The sequence below is a fragment of the Lytechinus pictus genome, chromosome 10 (genome assembly GCF_037042905.1).
Source record: "Lytechinus pictus isolate F3 Inbred chromosome 10, Lp3.0, whole genome shotgun sequence".
Taxonomy (NCBI): Eukaryota; Metazoa; Echinodermata; class Echinoidea; order Temnopleuroida; family Toxopneustidae; genus Lytechinus; species Lytechinus pictus.
This window is the reverse complement of record NC_087254.1, coordinates 32,687,721-32,706,422: the sequence shown is the minus strand read 5'-3', so window position 1 is coordinate 32,706,422 and position 18,702 is coordinate 32,687,721. Positions and strand designations below refer to the sequence as shown.

The window sequence follows — 18,702 nt, the reverse complement described above, 5'->3', positions numbered from 1 at the left end:
TGTATCGGGTAAAATTTCTATCAAAAATAGGTTAGTTGCGAATGAGCAACAATTTTCATATTTTTTTTTGGGGGGGGGGGGGCTTGATATAAGTCCCGAGCGAGAGAAACGAGCAAGAAAAAATCACCTATTCATGAGAATCTAATTTCGAGATTTTGACATTATATTCTGAATATATCATCATATCTTAGACTTTTCCTATACTTTTCTTTCTTTTTCCCTTTATTTTTTTTTTGTTCTTGGTTGTGGAAATTTTAGGGACCGTGGCCCAAACCCTTCCATCCGTACGCCAGTGCTATGCGGCTTGGGTCCGGGGGGCTCTGTCCCCGAACCTCTTGATATTAAGGCCATTTTAATCCTTGTGGATGGCCGCTAATTTTTTAATCAAATCGCATATATATCGTATAGCTATTACACAACACATTAATTCAATGCATTTGCGTAGTAAACCAAATTATTTGAGGAGGCGCAACGTAGCACATGTGGGAAAACTTGTACAAAGTCGCGAGCGAAAAAATTGCCTTTTTCAAAATTAAATTCTGATCCTAATTGTGATAGATTTTTACATAATATTCAGCAAATAACATCATATTTCATTGTGTTCCATGGTTTCATTTCGTTGCCTCCTTTATTTTCTTTTGTTTTCCCCTTGGCTGTACGTGTAACCACCCCCCCCCCCCACCTGTACGCCAGTGCTTCAAATTAAGGGGTCCAATACAGGGGCCCGTTGTTGAGCCCTTTGAAATTTACAGATGAAGAGGCCCTATTGCACGGGGTTATGGGTAGAACCCCCGGTAGCTTGGGAAATTTTAATAGCCAAATAGTTTAAGGTTTCTCTCGCCAACGTAAGGCTTTTCTTATAGGAAAGGACATAAGTATACAAGCTACAATACAGGGGGATATGTCCAGCCGTTGGCTAAGGACTTTTTTGTTATGATTGCGACCATATACTTCATACATAATGTTATATGCCACCCATCTTTCTTCCCGTTTTTTATTTTCAATCCTCGGCAACCCGGTCGTCTCTTGTTTTTGTTAGTGTTCCTTTTATTCATTTTCCAAATTAGACTTTGGCTCATTCAAAATGTATGTACCTATAGTTCATGAAATTTGGCAATAAGGGTAATCAAATATTACTGAACGTCCTTCCCGAGGTTCAAGTCACATGACCAAGGTCAAAGGTCATTTAGGGTCAATGAACTTTGGCCAAGTCGGGGTATCTGTTGAATTACCATCATAACTTTAAAAGTTTATGGATCTGATTCATGAGACTTTGACATAAGAGTAATTAAGTGATCACTGAACACCCTGTGCGAGTTTCAGGTCACATGACCAAGGTCAAAGGTCTTTAAGGTCAATGAACTTTTGCCATGTTGGGGGTATTTGTTGAATTACCATCATAAGCGTATTGGTCTATAATACTAAATAGGTTCATTATTGCGGACTGAAATAATCGCTAGAGGGTATTCATTTGTCTCGCAATCTACTATGGTCAACAAGGAAATTCGTGATCACTCTCGCAAAAAGTGTTCACGAATTTCCTAAAAAGCTAGTGAACACTTTTTGCGAGAGTGATCACGAATTTCCTTGTTGACCATAGTAGATTGCGAGACAAATGAATACCATCTAGCGATTGTATTGGTCTAGTTCATAAAACTTGGACATAAATATCACAGCAGATCCTGTGCGAGTTTCAGGTCACATGACCAAGGTCAAAGGTCAATGAACTTCGCACTTGTTGGGCGTATTTGTCTAATTACCATCATAACTTTGAATTTTTATGGATCTGATTCATAAAACTTGGACATAAAAGTAATCAAGTATCACTGATCATCCTGTGCGAGTTTCAGGTCACATGACCAAAGTCAAAGGTCATTTAAGGTCAATGAACTTTGGCCATTTTGGAGGTAATTATTAGATTGCTGTCATAACTTTCAAAGTTTATAGATATAGTTTATAAAATGTGGATATAGGGGGTAATCAAGTATCACTGACAAGTCTTAAGTCGCATGATCAAGGTCGAATTTCATTTATTGTCAATGAACATAGTATTGTATCATTATATGAATGGTGTTTTTGTGAATAATTATTTTATAGTAGTTTTCAAAGTCAGCACTGCTGCTATATTGAATCGCGTGATGCAGGTGAGACTGCCAGAGGTGTTCCACTTGTCTTTTCACTCTTCACTTTTTCCCTTTCTTTCTTTCTTTCTTCCTTCCTTTCTCCCCTTTCTCTTTTCCCTTTTCCCCCCGTTGAAATCCACCGAAGGGGGGGGGGGGAGCCTGCCCCCGGCATGCAGTTACGCCACTGCTTGATACACCTAATTATGTTTTAACCTTAGATGTTAGATGTAAAATTTCCTGTTTTAACGATCGACGCCTATTATCCCTCTTTGTTCATTTGCATCACCGATATTGATCATTTAACTTTTTAGTAAAATTGATCAACTTTAAATGTAATAGCCTTATTAATTTACATCAGATTTCGATGTGTTTAGGTTGTTTGATTTTCTTGTCATTGTAAGTCGCTTGCTGTCGGGGTGGATTTATCCTTCAATATTTCCACTATGTGTGTTCTAGACCACGCACCTTTCCTGAACGGAAGATCACATAGTAATTCACACCTGAAATGGGAAACAATTGCACACTGCATGTCGATATTTTTCTTTCTAAAAATAATTTCCTGTCTTTGCATGAACCTATCAAGAACCTCTTGCTCATATACTCTTCGGTGAGAAAAAAGTAAGGGTTTTTACATCTAAAATAAGAAGATAAATTTCGAAGAAAAAAAATCAAAGCTTATTCTCAAATTCAAGTTCGCTTCAAAATTTTATTCGAGACGATTTCCAGCTGCAAGTATATTGTAATAAAAAGAAATCATAATGCTACTGAACCATCTGTATCACTGGTTTGTCAAGCTTGCTGCATTTGTGAACTGCAGATATGGAGGTGATATTGTATGCGAATTCATTCTATAGTTTTGAGAGGTTGGTAACTTTTTCAGCTCATTTGAGGTCGACACACATCACTAATTTTGAAAGCTTTAAATTTCGAGTATCAAAGGGTTTTTGGTCCTCGGAATCGAAATAGCTGACAAAGGCTGTTATTATACAGTGCGTCCCAGAAAAAGCGAAACCGAGATTTAGCGATGATTTATCATAACTTAATCACAAATAAAATAGACAAATGACCTACCATTGTAAAGCTTAGAACCTCCTCTTTCATCTGAAATTACTTAGATTATTTCTCATTCACGCATGAGTGAGCAAAACAATTTGAAAAGGGGATACCAAAAAGTCACTTGGCGGGCTGTATCTGGGTTTCAAAATGAAAACCACATTTTCAAAAAGTTCAATATCTGCTGCTTAATTTGATACCTCAATTACATAAAATGGTAGAGAAATAACAAAGTTCAGGTTATTTGAAATCAGGCTTGAATTTCAATAATTACATATTAAAAATGAAGAGGTTTTACAGGCCAGCGTTTAAACTCACTCGACACTCCGTTTTGTTGACGATCAGCCATGCATTAAGTCTTTTGTTACCGTGCGATAGCTTCTGTGGGAAACCGGTGAAAACAAGTTTATTTAATGAAATTATGGAAATACAAGCATTGTTTCGAGGGAACATAACTTTTTTACTTCTTGACCATTTTCTGTGATTAAGGTATCAAATAAAAGAGCAGATATTGATCTTTTTAGGCATGTGATTTTCTTTTTGAAATTCAGATACCCCCCGCCAAATGAGTTTTTGGTATCCTTTCTTCAAATTGTTTTTGCTCACTCATGCGTGAATGAGGAATAATATAAGTAATATCAGATGAAAGAGGAGATTCTAAGCTTTACATTGGTAGGTCATTTGTCTATTGTATTTATGATTAAGATATGTTAAATCATCGCTAAATCTCGGTTTCGTTTTTTGTGGGACGCACTGTATATAACCTATTGCTGACCAAAGAGCTTCCGTTTGACTAAATCGCTTTTTATCATGGCCCTGCGCAGAATTTTTTTCGGTAGGGGGGGGGGGGGGCAAGAATCATTATAAGAACCGAAGCGACCCAATTTGTCATATGGACTCTTGCATTTTCTATAGTGAAATTGAAGGGTTTCTTGCACACTTATGGACGTTGTGAAAATATTCATTTAGAAAAAGGATGTTTTCAAAATTTATGGGACCAACACCTCCATGCCCCCCCCCCCTGCGCTGCGTCCAGCATGTTCTTTACATTTATATAGGCTTTCTTTGTCGAAAATATGCATGACGTAAATAATAGCTCACTGATTTAGGCAAGGTAGGTCCAACGAATCTGTGTATCAATCCTCATGATGCGGGCGTGTCTTTTGACAAGCTGACCTGAACTTGGATCATTGTTGCAGCCATCAGACAGAGTAGGGCAAACAATCAGGCGCCAGGATTCGCCATCTGATCACCTTGAAAGTTTCACACATCTCAATGCCGTGTCCTAGACAAGTTCTCTTGACAAAATTGAGCAAACTCTCTACAGAGAGCGAATGCGTAGGATGTAACAGGCATCGGACACAATCGTCTAAATCTAATAGGGTGCGATCTTTTCTTTTTCTGATCGAGAGTGAATTGCAAAGGATATTGAATTTGAAAAACTTTGAAAAGAAGGAGAGAGAATATGTTTGCATCGCGATTATCCTTGAGGGTATCCCCTGCCTTCAGGTCGTGTCCACCTCTGCTACAGAATGGATACCTTCCGAGGACGATGATGATCAGGGCGTCGACGTCGAGACGTAACGATGCGATTGAACCATGTCGGCGTTTATTGTCGACATCATCATACCGACATCGCTCTAATTGGAGTAGAAAGACAGCGAAGACAGCGATCAACAGAGATGAGACGTCGAGACCGAGGTTCATGGAACATAGGAGATCATCAGGTATGGTATAGCCTGCAATAGACATATATACTGTACATTTGAATTAAGAATAAATCTTTAAGGTATCTATTCAATTATATTTGTATGTGTGTGTAAAAGTGTGGAATACATTGGATCCAGCTATAAAGCAATGGCATATGCGTTGATCACTGAATTATTGTGAATTGTGGTCCATCTTAATTGATATTTGCACATCTATTGCTCTGGTAAGTACGATTTTCACTAGGTATGCGAACGATTTCGAAGGATTATAACAGGGGCGGATGCAGGATTTTCCAAAAAAAAGTGTTCACTTTCAAAGGCTGTGCCCTCACCCTTGATCTGCCAGTGGATAATAGTATATATAAAAAAAAAAAATATCGGTGTTCAGAAGCTTTATGGTCAATGTTTGTTCGGGGGATGCAAGAACGGAAAAAAACCGTCAACAATCGGCACCGTTTCCGAACCACTATAGTTTGACGAAGTCTTGGCTTGGTGCATGAAATACAAAAAAAAAAGGAATGTTGGCTTCTTTTATTTTTCAACAACTCGTTCGCTCGCACCGTGTAAACTTTAGAATCCTCGTGTACGTCGATTGAAAGTCGAGTAAGTATCCTTCGATATAACATCGGAAATCCGAAGTGCCATTTTATTACGATGGATCCAGTTCCTAGCCAAACCAGACCTTTATCTACCTTCAATAAGTACAAACGGAAGGTGATGGTCATGGTGGTTCCTGCCTGGTTACCGTCCTTAGGCATATCAAGGAAAACCACCCTTCCGTCCCATCCATCCTCCTTTAAAGTTAATACCGTTTATTTCCCAATTCATTTCATTTATTAACCCCAATTCCTTTTTGTTTACATTTATTATTTTATTATTATAACTCATAAAGAATCACAATATTAATAGTAGATCTTTCTTTGGCGTGAACTCAGTACAAGGGCATGAAGGGAAGGAGTGGAATCTGTGCATAGCCGTACGCATAATATTTTGCTGGGGGCAGGACACGTAAACTCTCAAAATCAAGAAAGCGAAGCGACCGAGCTTGTACACTGTAAAAAAAAATCTTTGAATCAGTAGTTAACACTTAATGTATTTAAGTAGAATTTACAATTTGTAATTATTTTTCGTTGTTTTTAAGTAGTTTCAACTTGTCTTTTAATTTACTTGATTTACTTGATGTATTTGGGTTCAATATACATTTAAGAAAATTCACGTATTGATAGCTTGCTTTGATTGAGTAAATCTAACTCAATTAGGCAAAGATGATTGTTACTTATAAAATCATGTTGAATGTACTTATATTTTTCAATTAACGCCATATTTAAATAATGCATGAATATTCATTAGAGCAAGTAAATGTTATTTTTTTTAAAATAACTGTCATATCTATTTGTGTTTGAAATTGTTTTGGATAAGGGTGTGCTAACTATTGTATTCTTTTGTTGAATCAATGAAAAGGCAATATTAAATAGTCATTTAGCAGAAAATTATTCTCACTGTTTTATTTGTAAGAATGAAACGATCGCGTATAAATATAAATGTCAGTACCTATACATGTACAGGTAAGTGACAATTCACAAAGTCTAATATTTGGATAAAACATGTCTAAAATGAAAATGATGCCACCAAAAGTGGGACGATGGGGGAGCGGACTTTCGAATCACGAAAGTCCACTCCCCCATTTGATATTTTCAAATATTTTGTTGATTGTTTTACTTAATTGAATTAAGTTATTGTAACTTAATTTTCTTGAGTAAAATGGAAGCAAAGAAAATAAGTAAATTTTACTTAAAACTGCCAAAGTCATAAATACTTGAAAAAATTAAGGCAATTTTTTGCCACAATTTTATTAAGTAATTTCTACTAATTTTTTTTTACAGTGTAATTGGGATGCTTTTACATTTTGTAAAATGAAATTGAAGGGTTTCGTGCATAATTTTGGTGCATTTTTTGATTTTTTTTTGTTTAAAAATGTAGGTATTCAAAATTTCTAGGGGAGAGGGGCAACTGACCCCTGCCCCCCTGCTGCGTACGACCATGAATCTGTGCAGTTTATTCGACTGATTTATTTCTAAACATCATTTGCATTACATTCAGAGGATCCGGTGCTAAGCCCCGAAGAAGCTGTCGAGATCGTCCTTCGGCCATCTACCATAGACGACTGCCATGCAATCTATAAGATGCTTCTCGCTCAAGCTGAATGGGAAGGTTGTCTAGATCTGGTCAAGATAACGGAAGAAGGTTTGAAAACTTTTCCATTTTTTTTTTGCTCTGGATCCGATCAAAGAATATACACATCTATTTTTTTTATTATTGGTATTCATTCATTTTTCAATTAGTTCATTTGCTTATCCATTTATTTGTTTATTTATTAATTGGTCTACTATTATTTATTCAGAAAGTCAAAAAGGGGCCTAAGCTTTCGATCCTGGCAGAATCTTCGTCGGAGGCAAAATGACCATTATTTATTCAGGTTAATTCATATAAAAAAGTGGCGGTCTTCTATGACGCCAAGATAAAAAAGAGAGACTGTTTACCCCCCCCCCCTAATAAAAAAGCTGAAAAAATCCTCGACTTCCAGGTGTTTGTGTTATTCCAAATGTGTTAATGATATTAGTAATCGCTTGATGTATAGAGCGCCTTCTCCAGAGGATACAAGGCGTAACTCTTTCCCCCTGTTTTAGCTTGAGCTTCCACTTCCAGCGCTAAGTGTATTCAGTAATATAATCTTAAAGTACTGGTATACGAATGGGGAACGGTGCCCTCATCCAACAAAGAAAAACTTCCACGACCGAGATAATAATTATTTTCGCTGATGTGGTTTACGGTACACCATGTGAAGTGTTGTAGAAACAGTGGATAGGAGAAGAGAAGAAATGGATAGGCGAGAAAGTGGAGATTAGAGAGTAGAGTATTCTTTCTTGAAAGTAGTCCTGAAAAGGACTGTAAACCAGGAAAGATGAGTTGAGAACAGCTTGAGTAGTAGAGCTAGTGAGGAGATGCTGGCTTGAGTCGGCGAGTAGAGATGATGAGTAGTAGAGAGACTCGACGTTTCGGGCAGGTTGACTGTCCGTCTTTGTGCATAACTACGGGGGAAACTCTACAGCGCATCGATTCGTTTCGAAATGCAATTAAAATCACAATGGAGAGCTGAGTGGCTTTTGTCGAAAGTTGGTGGACTGAGACTGCAGATCATCCGAAGATTTGTACCGAACGAACAATTGTAAATAGTCGTCCAGAGTCAAGAGATTCCAATGCTATCCCGGTCCATTAACTTTCGACAAAGCCTCTCAGCTCTCCATTTTGATTTGATTTGCATTATTAAAGGAATTGATCCGTTGTAGAGAGATTCCCCGTAGTGATAATGCGAAAGGTTCGGAATGAGGAAACAAAGGAGGGGGCAATTTTGGCAAACTCCCTTCGCTTGCTCGCGACTATTTAGATTATTTCCCGGTATGTGATGTTCTGCCCTTCATTTTTTTTCACTCATTGCGGTAGACTACAGATATCCATATCTATTTTATGTCCCTTTCGAGCCCCTTGGACCCCACCCCACCGGAATACTAATTGGTTTTACATCTAAATAACGGTAAATTTTAATGTGAAAATTTATTTTCATTATCAACTTTTCTACAATACGATAACCGGTAAATTCATTAATAGACTAGGTGCCGTGGCCGAGTGGTCTAAGGCTCCAAACTGCACCATGAAAATCCAGGGTTCGATTCCCGGTACGGCCCTTGACAAAGGCAATTTTATCTACCTTGCTCTTTTATCTAATTGCATCATATAAACGAAAATGCTCCGTGCATTATTGATACCAACGTGTTAAGAAGGTATTCCCCTTCTTTTTTAACATCATCACTGACATGCACGAGACGATTTCTTTTGTACAGATATACGAAGAGATTTTTTCGGTGAGAGCCCAATAAGCTATTGTGACCTCGCAGAAGTACACGGTGATAGCGGCCAGACATCACTCATTGGATATGGTCTTTATTCCTTTCATTTCTGTGCATGGGAAGGAAAAACTGGTGCAGGAGAGAACATTTTCATTCACCATCAGTACCGAGGTATAAACGTTTACATTTAATTTTTGTCAATTAAGTTTTACCACCGTAAATTACAGACAAATTACAATAATTGTAACAGATTGATTTTGTCTGACGAGCTCGCCTTTGGATTTAGTCTTTCAAACACTTGATGGAATTCCAGTATATAAATTTATCTTGGAACATTTTTTAATCAGACAATATTTCAATAGCAAATAGTTATGAAAAATTACTTTCTATTACTACCATTTACAATATAGAGTGAACAAATATTTTTTCTCTTTCAGATTCTCTGAAGTTATGAAATTTGCTTATTCTAGGTTTGAACATGCCCTTTTCCCCCATATCCCAGAACTTCAGGATGATTATTATATTTCTAGCTTATTCCATGTAATATTCATTTCATTTATAAGCCTAACCTTTAATAAAGTGAAAATAACAGGGAATAAGCTTTAAAGCTATGCCATTTTAAAACTGAGTGTTTTATTAAAACCAAGGGAGTAGTCGGGGGGGGGGGGTGCTCGTGCACCCTCCTGCTGAGGTAGAGGAGTTCCGACACTGGCAAGCAAAACAAAATTTGTACCCCTTCTTCTGCTTTCAACAGCTAATTTTCTCAACTTTAGTTCCACCTTCCCAAGATGTGCACCCCGATACCACTTAAATTCCACCTCTCCATGCTCAAACCAGCCTACGCCCTTGTAACAAAAAAAAATCAAAATTGTAAATGATTTAAACAGGTAAAGCATATGCCGACATCTATTGAACAAAATTCGAATAATTCCTATCAGCCACCATGCCTAACTACATAAGCGACTAGTTTCTCTTCAATGTATGTATAATGAAGTGGAATGGGAAATAAGGAAAGGTCGTGAATATTTAAAGTAACTTTTATAACCGATAAATGTGTTTAGATAGGGATTATGTCAACCAGTTAGACTAACACGACGACAATGTTCGGATATTAAACCAGACGGAAATGTATTTTATGGGAGGAGCGGCACGCAAGACGCCGCTCCGCATCGAGATTGATACCAAATTATTCATGGGACCAGAGCCCAGATTGCCATATTGCTTAATTAAGTAATAATAAGAATTCAACTCGGTTTATCTGCTAATTGAAAAAAATGAATCTCTCAAGTCTACTCTTTAATAGATTACAAATTGAAAAAAAGACATTTGTTCATTGAAAGTGATTGTTTAATGTTTTTGATGAAATATAACATAATTCACGACACCCTAAATGCGGGGTCGAAATGTTTAATTGAAAATGTGTATTTTTTAAAATAATTATTCATAATTATAATCATTATTATTACAACATTTGTAAGGCGCTTAATACAGGTGTTTCTAAGCGCCCAGTTTTATATTAGCTATAAAATTACCGGGAAAAATAAAAATGTAATCTTAATAAATGGAAAAAAAATCCCCCATAACGGAAAAAAATCGTAAGTTCGCATCAAACAACTATCAAACCTTGTTATATTTTCAACACTTTCTCGGGATGTCGCCTAATTTATTGTCTATATTTTTAGCAAGTTATCTATATTTAGCTGCTGATCGAGGGTCGCGTTTGTTATCAAACTCATTCCAGAATCATATATCCGATGATCTAGCATCGTTTGTGAGATAACACCATCTTCTGCTTTAAACTAGTCGTGGTTGAAGATTGAAGAGATTTGGCATCGTCCAGAATCTGCGGAATTATTTCATGAAAAATAACATATTTTCGCAATTACTTCGCAGACGCTTTCTACCATTCCTTGGAAAATACAAGTCAAATCACAATGGAGAGCTGAGAGGCTTTCGTTGAAAGTTGGTGGACTGAGACCAGGGGCGTCGATCCATTTTTCAGATTGGGGGGGGGCAAAATCATGAATCAACTTTCCAAAGGCGCTCGATCACACAAAACAAACTCACACACACACACACACACATATGCCTATATATATATATATATATATATATATATATATATATGACTCATGAGATATCTCATCAACAAATTAATGCGAGCGCGAAGCGCGAGCTGAAATTTTTTAGTATACTGACCTGATAACAGGAAAAAGGTGCCTGTTTAGGACTGTTTGTAGTAGTAACTCCTGAGGAGAATACATATCTTAATACACAAATAATGCGAGTGCCGAGAGCGAGCTGAAATTTCTTTATATTCTGACCTGAAAGCTTGATATTCTAAGCATTTTTGGTACCAATGATTAAGATGGGTATCTAAAAAAAAAAGCAAAAGATGCGAGCGCGAGCTGAAAATTTTGATATTTCGATCTGAAAAAAAATTGAGTTTAGTGGACGTTTTTAATACAGAACAAGATATATATTCAACAAAAGATTATTGCATATCGAAGCGTTAGTTCTTTTGAGGTTTAGACCTGAAAGCGGGACATTCTATTCACCTATTTAATCATTGAAAAGTATGGGTTTTTGCTACAGAAATGATGCGAGCGCGAAGCGCGAGCTGAACAATTTTTGTATTCCACTCTGAAAAGCTGACATTTTGAGCACGATTTTAAATAAAGAACGAGTTGTGTATCTCAATCTCGCTTGCTGATTTCTGTGTAATATTACAATCTTATTTTATTTTTTGCACATGCAGAATTATTGGGGGGGGGGGGGCAAAACGATATGTTTGCCCCCCAATATTTTCATTGGTGGGGCGATCGCCCCCCTGCCCCCCCTTGATCGACGCCTCTGACTGAGACTGCAGATCATCAAAAGATTTGCACCGGACGAACAATTACAAATATCCTTTGTCCAGAGTCACTGACGATCGACACCGCTGTTTTGATTCATCGAATTTCGACAAGTTATGTTTTGTCATTGAAGGGCTTTGACAACAGATTCTCTTTGTTATAGAAAGCGTCTGCGTATATAGTGATTGCGAAAATGCCATAAAGTATCAGCAGTCGGCACAATAAGTTGTCATTGCCCGACAGTTACCGTGGTAACAGTCGGTCACCTGAGAATCCCAACCAATCAAAACGTGAGAAGAAAGATGTCAGGTCTCTCAACTTTTTTTCAGACTTAGTATTGACGATTTTTCCCCAGTAAAGCTAACCCAGAGAGCTCCCGCCCGCGCAGCGGGCGGGAGCCCAGAAGCTTACCGTGTATTTTACCATTGTCACCGGACTAGGGTGATTTATGGTCTAAATATTTCTCCAAATGAATTGTGAAAATGGAAAGTATACAATTACCACGATTATATGGATGAAGGTCTAACGAGTGGCAGATTCCTGACATCTGGGCACAGTCTGGAACCTCAAAAAAACGAAAAGTTCTCTCCTTCTACCCAGTCTCGATCGGCCATTTTGTTACGATTTTTAACAAAAATGGCCGATCGAGACGGGGTAGAAGGAGAGAACTTTTCGTTTTTTTGAGGTTCCAGACTGTGCCCAGATGTCAGGAATCTGCCACTCGTTAGACCTTCATCCATATAATCGTGGTAATTGTATACTTTCTGTTTTCACAATTCATTTGGAGAAATATTTAGACCATAAATCACCCTAGTCCGGTGACAATGGTAAAATACACGGTAAGCTTCTGGGCTCCCGCCCGCTGCACGGGCGGGAGCTCTCTGGGTTACAGTAAAGCCTGTCTGTATTCATTAACTATAAACCCCAAACAGTGACCATTAGAACGCAAGAATGATTTATGGTTAATTCTTGTCTTCATTTTGCCTTATTCTTCAGATCTCGGAATCGGATCCATATTGTTGCATGAAATTTCAAAGGTGAGTTTAAAATACACATGAATATGTATGTAGGCCCTACTATGTTATTTTTTTGTAATTTTCCTTTATTTTCCTAGATTATAATGATATTGCATACTGAATGTAACTAATATTTCAATTCGACATACCTTATGTCAAATAAAGATATGATGGTATGGTGTGGTATTTATAAAATCATGCATCGCAGTTACAAAGACTGAATTACACATAGATACAATTTGTTAAAAGGTGTACAGTTTCATATGTATTTTAAATAACTTACTTTCCATAAAGACATAAGTTACGCTACAAAGTATTTTTTTGTTGTAGTTTGTTTATTTTTATCAATATTAATACGAAGCAACTTTGAAATTTAACGAATGATGTATTTTTATGTCTCGAATTTATATGTGCCAAATTTATTGTTCATTGTATTATCAGTAATTTTATTTTTAATCTTTGTATAATAATTATGTATATTTCTTATTGTCATATGTAAGATTCATGTTTTTGTCTGTTAGCACGGTCCTTTTGTAAAACAGCCTTGTAGCTTAATAGAGCTTTTACCTTGAACAAATGAATGAATGAATCAATCAATCAATCAATGAATCAATAAACCAATCAAATCAATCAATCAATTAATATAATGGGTATATATACTGCGGTGAATTCTGCAACCGTGAAAACTCGCCAATTCAACTTTGTCGTAAAAGAAAATTTGTTGGGTAACTGCGAATTTCATGTGCCTTGCAATCTTCGATGGTTTTTAAAATTTGTTTGAGAAACGTAGTCGCTATCTTCCTCTTCACTATACGGTAACTATATTAAATAGACCATTGAGGTGCCAAGTTTGCAACCAAGTTTCGAATGGGAAATGGTAAATCGGTAAATTTGGACAAAATCGTCGAATTGGTATCGAACTCCATTATTATGATGGAATGAGTTACGCAGGGTCACAAAATGAATGTGACATGAAGAGATTATACAGCCTATGACAAAAAAACATTGTGGCATGATATTTACAGCAAATGTAACTAATTTCAAACATAATTAGCCTTAAAATTACAATTTTAATTTTAGTAATTTGTACAATGAGTATTAAATATTCAATGAAGTTTTTCATTTAATGGAAAAGTCTTATCTGACCGATAGAGTGTGTTTGGTGATGAAAAAAAGAATCGCATTGAGTTTTCACTCCCCAAAATGTGGCAAGTTGCTGAGTTGAACCTTATTTCTCAGAGTGCATAACTGTCAATAGCTGTAGATCCATATCATTCAAAAAGACATACGCGGCGCCGAGATTCGAACTCGGACCACAACAGACAGTCTGACGCCTTACCCCTAGACCATGTAGACCACGAAACTTAGTCCACTTTATGTAGGTTTTCGTCCTGTTATCCTTGATGATATACTGTAGATTCTGTTGATTTCAAATTCATTTCACCTTTAAAGTGTATTTCTTTATTTTTTCGTCTCAAATATCTGAACAGAAAATGTACGCACTCGGCTGCCGCTCGATCTCGGGCTATTTTGACGAGAACGAGATAGGATTGAAACGCTGGTACATCGCGGAGGGTTACGAAAATCTCACGGAGAAGCACAACTTTCATCTTTACTCGCAGTCTGGGGAGAAATTGGAGAGATATATACACCAACATGATAAACATGATGAGTACCTGGCCAAAGCGAAATCACGTGGTATTCATATCGAATCAAGGATACCAAATAAAGACGGGAAGATGATTTTGTAGATCAGAGACTATTCATCAGCGTTTTTAGAGTGAACTGTTCAATCGTGCAGGAAAACTTACAGAAGTAATACAGTATTATTGTTTAACTCAGTATGGTAATACAAAATATTGCCTATTGCAAAAGAATGCAACTTACGGAAGCTTTTATAAGTGTCAAACAGATGACGAGTACAGGATAAGAAGACGAGAAACTGTGTTAAATGACGAGAAGACGAGTTATTGGAACTCTACAAGTCAGTTTATTTGGGACAAGAAGGCAAGACAACAAGTAGTTAAAACTTTGGAAATGAGCTCAAGTTGTTTTGGAAGATAAGACAAGATGACGAGTTGTTGAAACTTGACAAGTCTATTCGTGTGTGACAAGAAGGCAAGATGACAGGTTTTTGGAACATGGCAAGTCGACGTGTTCGACAAGAGGGCAATCTGACCTGTTTATATAACAGGAAGACAAGATGACGAGTTATTGGAAATTGGAGAGACGACCTGTTTGGAACAAGGAGATAAGATGACACTATTAAAATTAAACAACTCGTCATCTCGTTTTAATTCTCTTTCCAAATAAGTCGATTTGCCAAGTTTCATCAACTCGTCATCTTGTTTTCTCTACCCGAACAAGTCGACTTAGCGAGTTCCAACAATTGGTTTTTCTCGTCATTTAACCCGTTTTCTCGTCTTCTTAACCCGTTATCTGTTTGGCACTTATAACTTCCGTTGTAACTGACCATGGAGATCATTTTTTGTCATTGATAGAGAAAATGGAATGGACACAGGGCCAAGACAATCATTCTAGAACTTAGAACGCATGTTTGCGACAGAGACACCCACAAAATAGTCAATCAAATTGCTCCGAAGAAATTACATCGTGCCAATCTGTGCTTAAAATCATCCGGATAAATATGTACAAAATGCTTACTTTTACTTAAAAAAGAATACAGTATGATATTTTTACTTTCACACTGCTTTTTAAATTTCAAATTTATTCTTTGTCTTGTTAATACTCGATGTTCTTTTCATCTATTTGTTTTCAATGATATTTGCTTACAACACCATTTTTATTGCGAGCTGTGTAAACTAAATTGATTTTAATCAAAAGTAGAAAAGTAGAAATAATATAATTAGGCATAATGCATTCTGACATGTAGGACTTTTATATTGGATTTGAATACGAAATCACGGTCCCTGTATGATATAAATAGCTAGTCTTAAGATATACTTTTTTAGATAATCATCAATAATACAAAGAAATAAATGGCTTCCAATTTTACTTGTATATACATGACTAGAAACTAAATTGTTTTAAGAGGAAAGTACCTGTTTATCTATTCGGTAACATAATGATTGTCGTATAATATGTATTGTGAATTAGTGTGTTATCGATCCAATGGGCCTAAATTTCAAGACTACACTGCACATAATACTAGTATTGCATTATGGGTTGGCAACCTGGCCAGAGCTGGGTAGGTAAGAACTTGAGAGTTGAGCCTACAATTTTACTTGTATATATAAGAAACTACATTGTTTTGAGAGGAAAAAGTAATTGTTTACCTACTTGGTAACATGATTATCATGGTATAAATGAGTAATAAATCGGTGTGTTATCACCCCAATGGGCCTAAATATCAAGACTACACTGCTCAGAATGTTGAATTATGGGTTGGCAACCTGGCCAGAATTGGGTAGTTAAGGACTTTAGATCTGCTTTAAATATTGCGGAACATCGGAATAATAATAATAGTTACAGTTATGTAGCACTTATTACATTGTAATTATTATTACCCCGGTCATCAGATCCTTGCATGCCCGCAAACACTGTATGCACTTTCTCCACTCCCTAGGGAGCATTTCAACAAGAGTTCCAAGACTCAATTGCTTGGTATACTTCATAGGCTTTCGCATCCTACTGGGTACCCATTTAGCACCTGGATGGAGAGTGGCAAATTGTGGATTGAAGCCTTGCCAAAGGACGCTATAGGCCATGGTGGGATTCGAATACACGACCCTCTGATTGTAAGGCGAGAGTCAGAACCGCTACACCACGACGCATCCACACGAAGTCAATCGAAGTCAATGGTCGTATGTAGGTATGTTTGAGAGGGTGGGGTGGGCAGGGGTTGAGTTGTTCAAGAGAGAAACGAGGAAGTGAAAATGTGTGGATTAACCTTGGCATGCCAGAAGCCGCTACACTCCATTTTCCTTTTCTCTTTCATAAGCTTTATACATGCATGCCATTTTGATATGTTGTAGTATGTGATATTTTATTGATTTGTCAAATTTAATCTGTCAGATGATTCAAAGATGTGAATAAATTTAATTGAACTGAACTAGACTGAATGAATTAAATTGAACTGATTCAGAAATGAGAGAATAAAGCAGGAAAGTAAATAAAAATAGCAAGGTGCATGGAAACATGGACGACAAAAATAATTATCAAAATACTTCCGCGTGGGACTTGAAGGTACATGTGGTTTTCATTTCCTTGTATATTTCACCCAGATGTATCCATTTTATTCTATATATGTTTCTTAACATTCATTTCCTTCTTATCCGTACGATGTTTATGACTATGATCCTATGGTTAAAAGATGCACAGTGGATAAATTCAAATGTACATGTAGGCCTACATATATGTATATAAAACAATATGGCATAGATATAGCTTTTGTTAAAAACGCATTGTGAGACACCTATACATGTAAATGGCTGAACTTTAAATCAAAGAATGATAGCAAAGGGTGGTTTAACTGCTTTCGTCGATAACTGAACATATCAAGTACCCCCAAGGTTGTATCAAAAGGTGTTTTTTTTATCTTGAAAGAGCATTCAGTTTCGATCCGATCGTGATTTCACGATTAAACCTTTTACGGTGGCGTAGCCTACAGATGTGGGTGCTTGCCCCTCCCCCCCCAAACTTTTCACGACCAAGAAAAAAAGGGAAAAGGAAAGATAGAATGGTAAAATATATTATTTTCTAATTATGTCAAAATCTATCACAAAATTTGATTTTTGTAATAAATATGTCGATTTTTTTAGCTCGCTTCGCTCGCAGCTTTTTACAATATTTTCCGATACGCCATATCTAGCCCTTCAAAATTTTGGACACGTTACGCCACTGACCTATTCTTGTGCTTGTTTTTCCTCCTTTATTTCTTTTTTTCTTTCTTTCTTTTTATCTTTTTTTTATTCATTCATTATTTGTTTCGTTCCTTCTTCTTATTCTTCTTGTCCAGTGTAGGTCATCTATGCATTATTTCCGGAAAATATTGAAAGTGCGTGCGATATAACTGTCAATTCGTAACAATAATTTAAAAAAATAGGTAAATAATTGAACAGTACCTCGCACTTGTACTTGCGATGGTTCAGATTCAGAGTTTTGTCAGTGGGAATTCTTTGGTTATACATGTGCGGGTCTGCATGTGTAAATCTGTATTTCGTCCTTTGCTCCCTACTCCCTCAAAAATAAAAATAAATCAGTCAGAGATTCAGCATAGATGGCATCCTAAGTGGTCTTGTGAAATTGTGATTATAAATGATATCGACTTTATTTTATGTAGACTTACTCTTAACCGATTGCCTTATGCATGAGTGGGTTCATGAATACGCATTACATAGTTATTTTTATTACATTATTTTTCATCCCCACCCCCCCCCAAAAAAAAAAATCACTTTACCAATCCAGTATTGATATCTCTGGTAATGGAAACGTCACTGGAAGTCCATGATGATACCCCCCCCCCCTGATCTGTATATAGTGGGCAGGGGGGGGGGCGGTGGGCAAGTGAAATTATATGTCATAATTCAAATAAGTTGATTGCACCGCAGCTGAAATACAAAAGTACCCTCCTACCAGGGAGTTAATCTATTGCTCAAGAACACAAAATCTTTATTAAAAAAAATCACTGTTAATGCGATGAAAAATTGTCTGTCATAATTCACCATCTTCTGACCACACCTACAATGAATGAACAAAATGATTATTGATTATTTGGTTTTTTTTAAAGAGAAAGATATGAATAGGCTGCGATCTACAGGAGATTTCGCCCTGAATATTCTTTTTGAGGACACAGCACTGGTGGTAACTTAAATCAATAAATCAATATGTTGATGAATAATTATGAATGAATCTGATATTTTTAATCAATAGATTCGTCGGCTTTTACGAGAACTAGCAAAGACTATACAGTCTTTGCGCCAGAAAGATAAACTACACAGTAATTTGAGGTAAATACATGTAACAAAACACGATTATCATTCACATCAAAACGGCTTTAGGATAAACATTCCTACAATTTG

At 36.7% G+C, this 18,702-nt stretch overlaps 1 protein-coding gene across 1 annotated transcript; it reads left to right on the top strand.

The window, feature by feature from the left end:
• Nucleotides 1-4,243: 4,243 nt before the first annotated feature.
• LOC129269500 (thialysine N-epsilon-acetyltransferase-like) lies at nt 4,244-16,738 on the top strand. The gene is made up of 5 exons (XM_054907005.2): nt 4,244-4,903; nt 6,986-7,129; nt 8,785-8,961; nt 12,642-12,682; nt 14,152-16,738. Exons 1-5 carry the CDS (start codon nt 4,642-4,644, stop codon nt 14,410-14,412), a joined length of 885 nt encoding a protein of 294 aa, XP_054762980.2. The 5' UTR covers nt 4,244-4,641; the 3' UTR covers nt 14,413-16,738.
• Nucleotides 16,739-18,702: the final 1,964 nt, after the last annotated feature.

Bases quoted from the DNA above. Each gene is read 5' to 3' on its own strand.
- LOC129269500 (XM_054907005.2), top strand. From the start codon at position 4,642: ATGTTTGCATCGCGATTATCCTTGAGGGTATCCCCTGCCTTCAGGTCG. The intron at 4,904-6,985 runs GTATGGTATAGC...CATTACATTCAG, and splicing joins GGAACATAGGAGATCATCAG to AGGATCCGGTGCTAAGCCCC. The intron at 7,130-8,784 runs GTTTGAAAACTT...TCTTTTGTACAG, and splicing joins GGTCAAGATAACGGAAGAAG to ATATACGAAGAGATTTTTTC.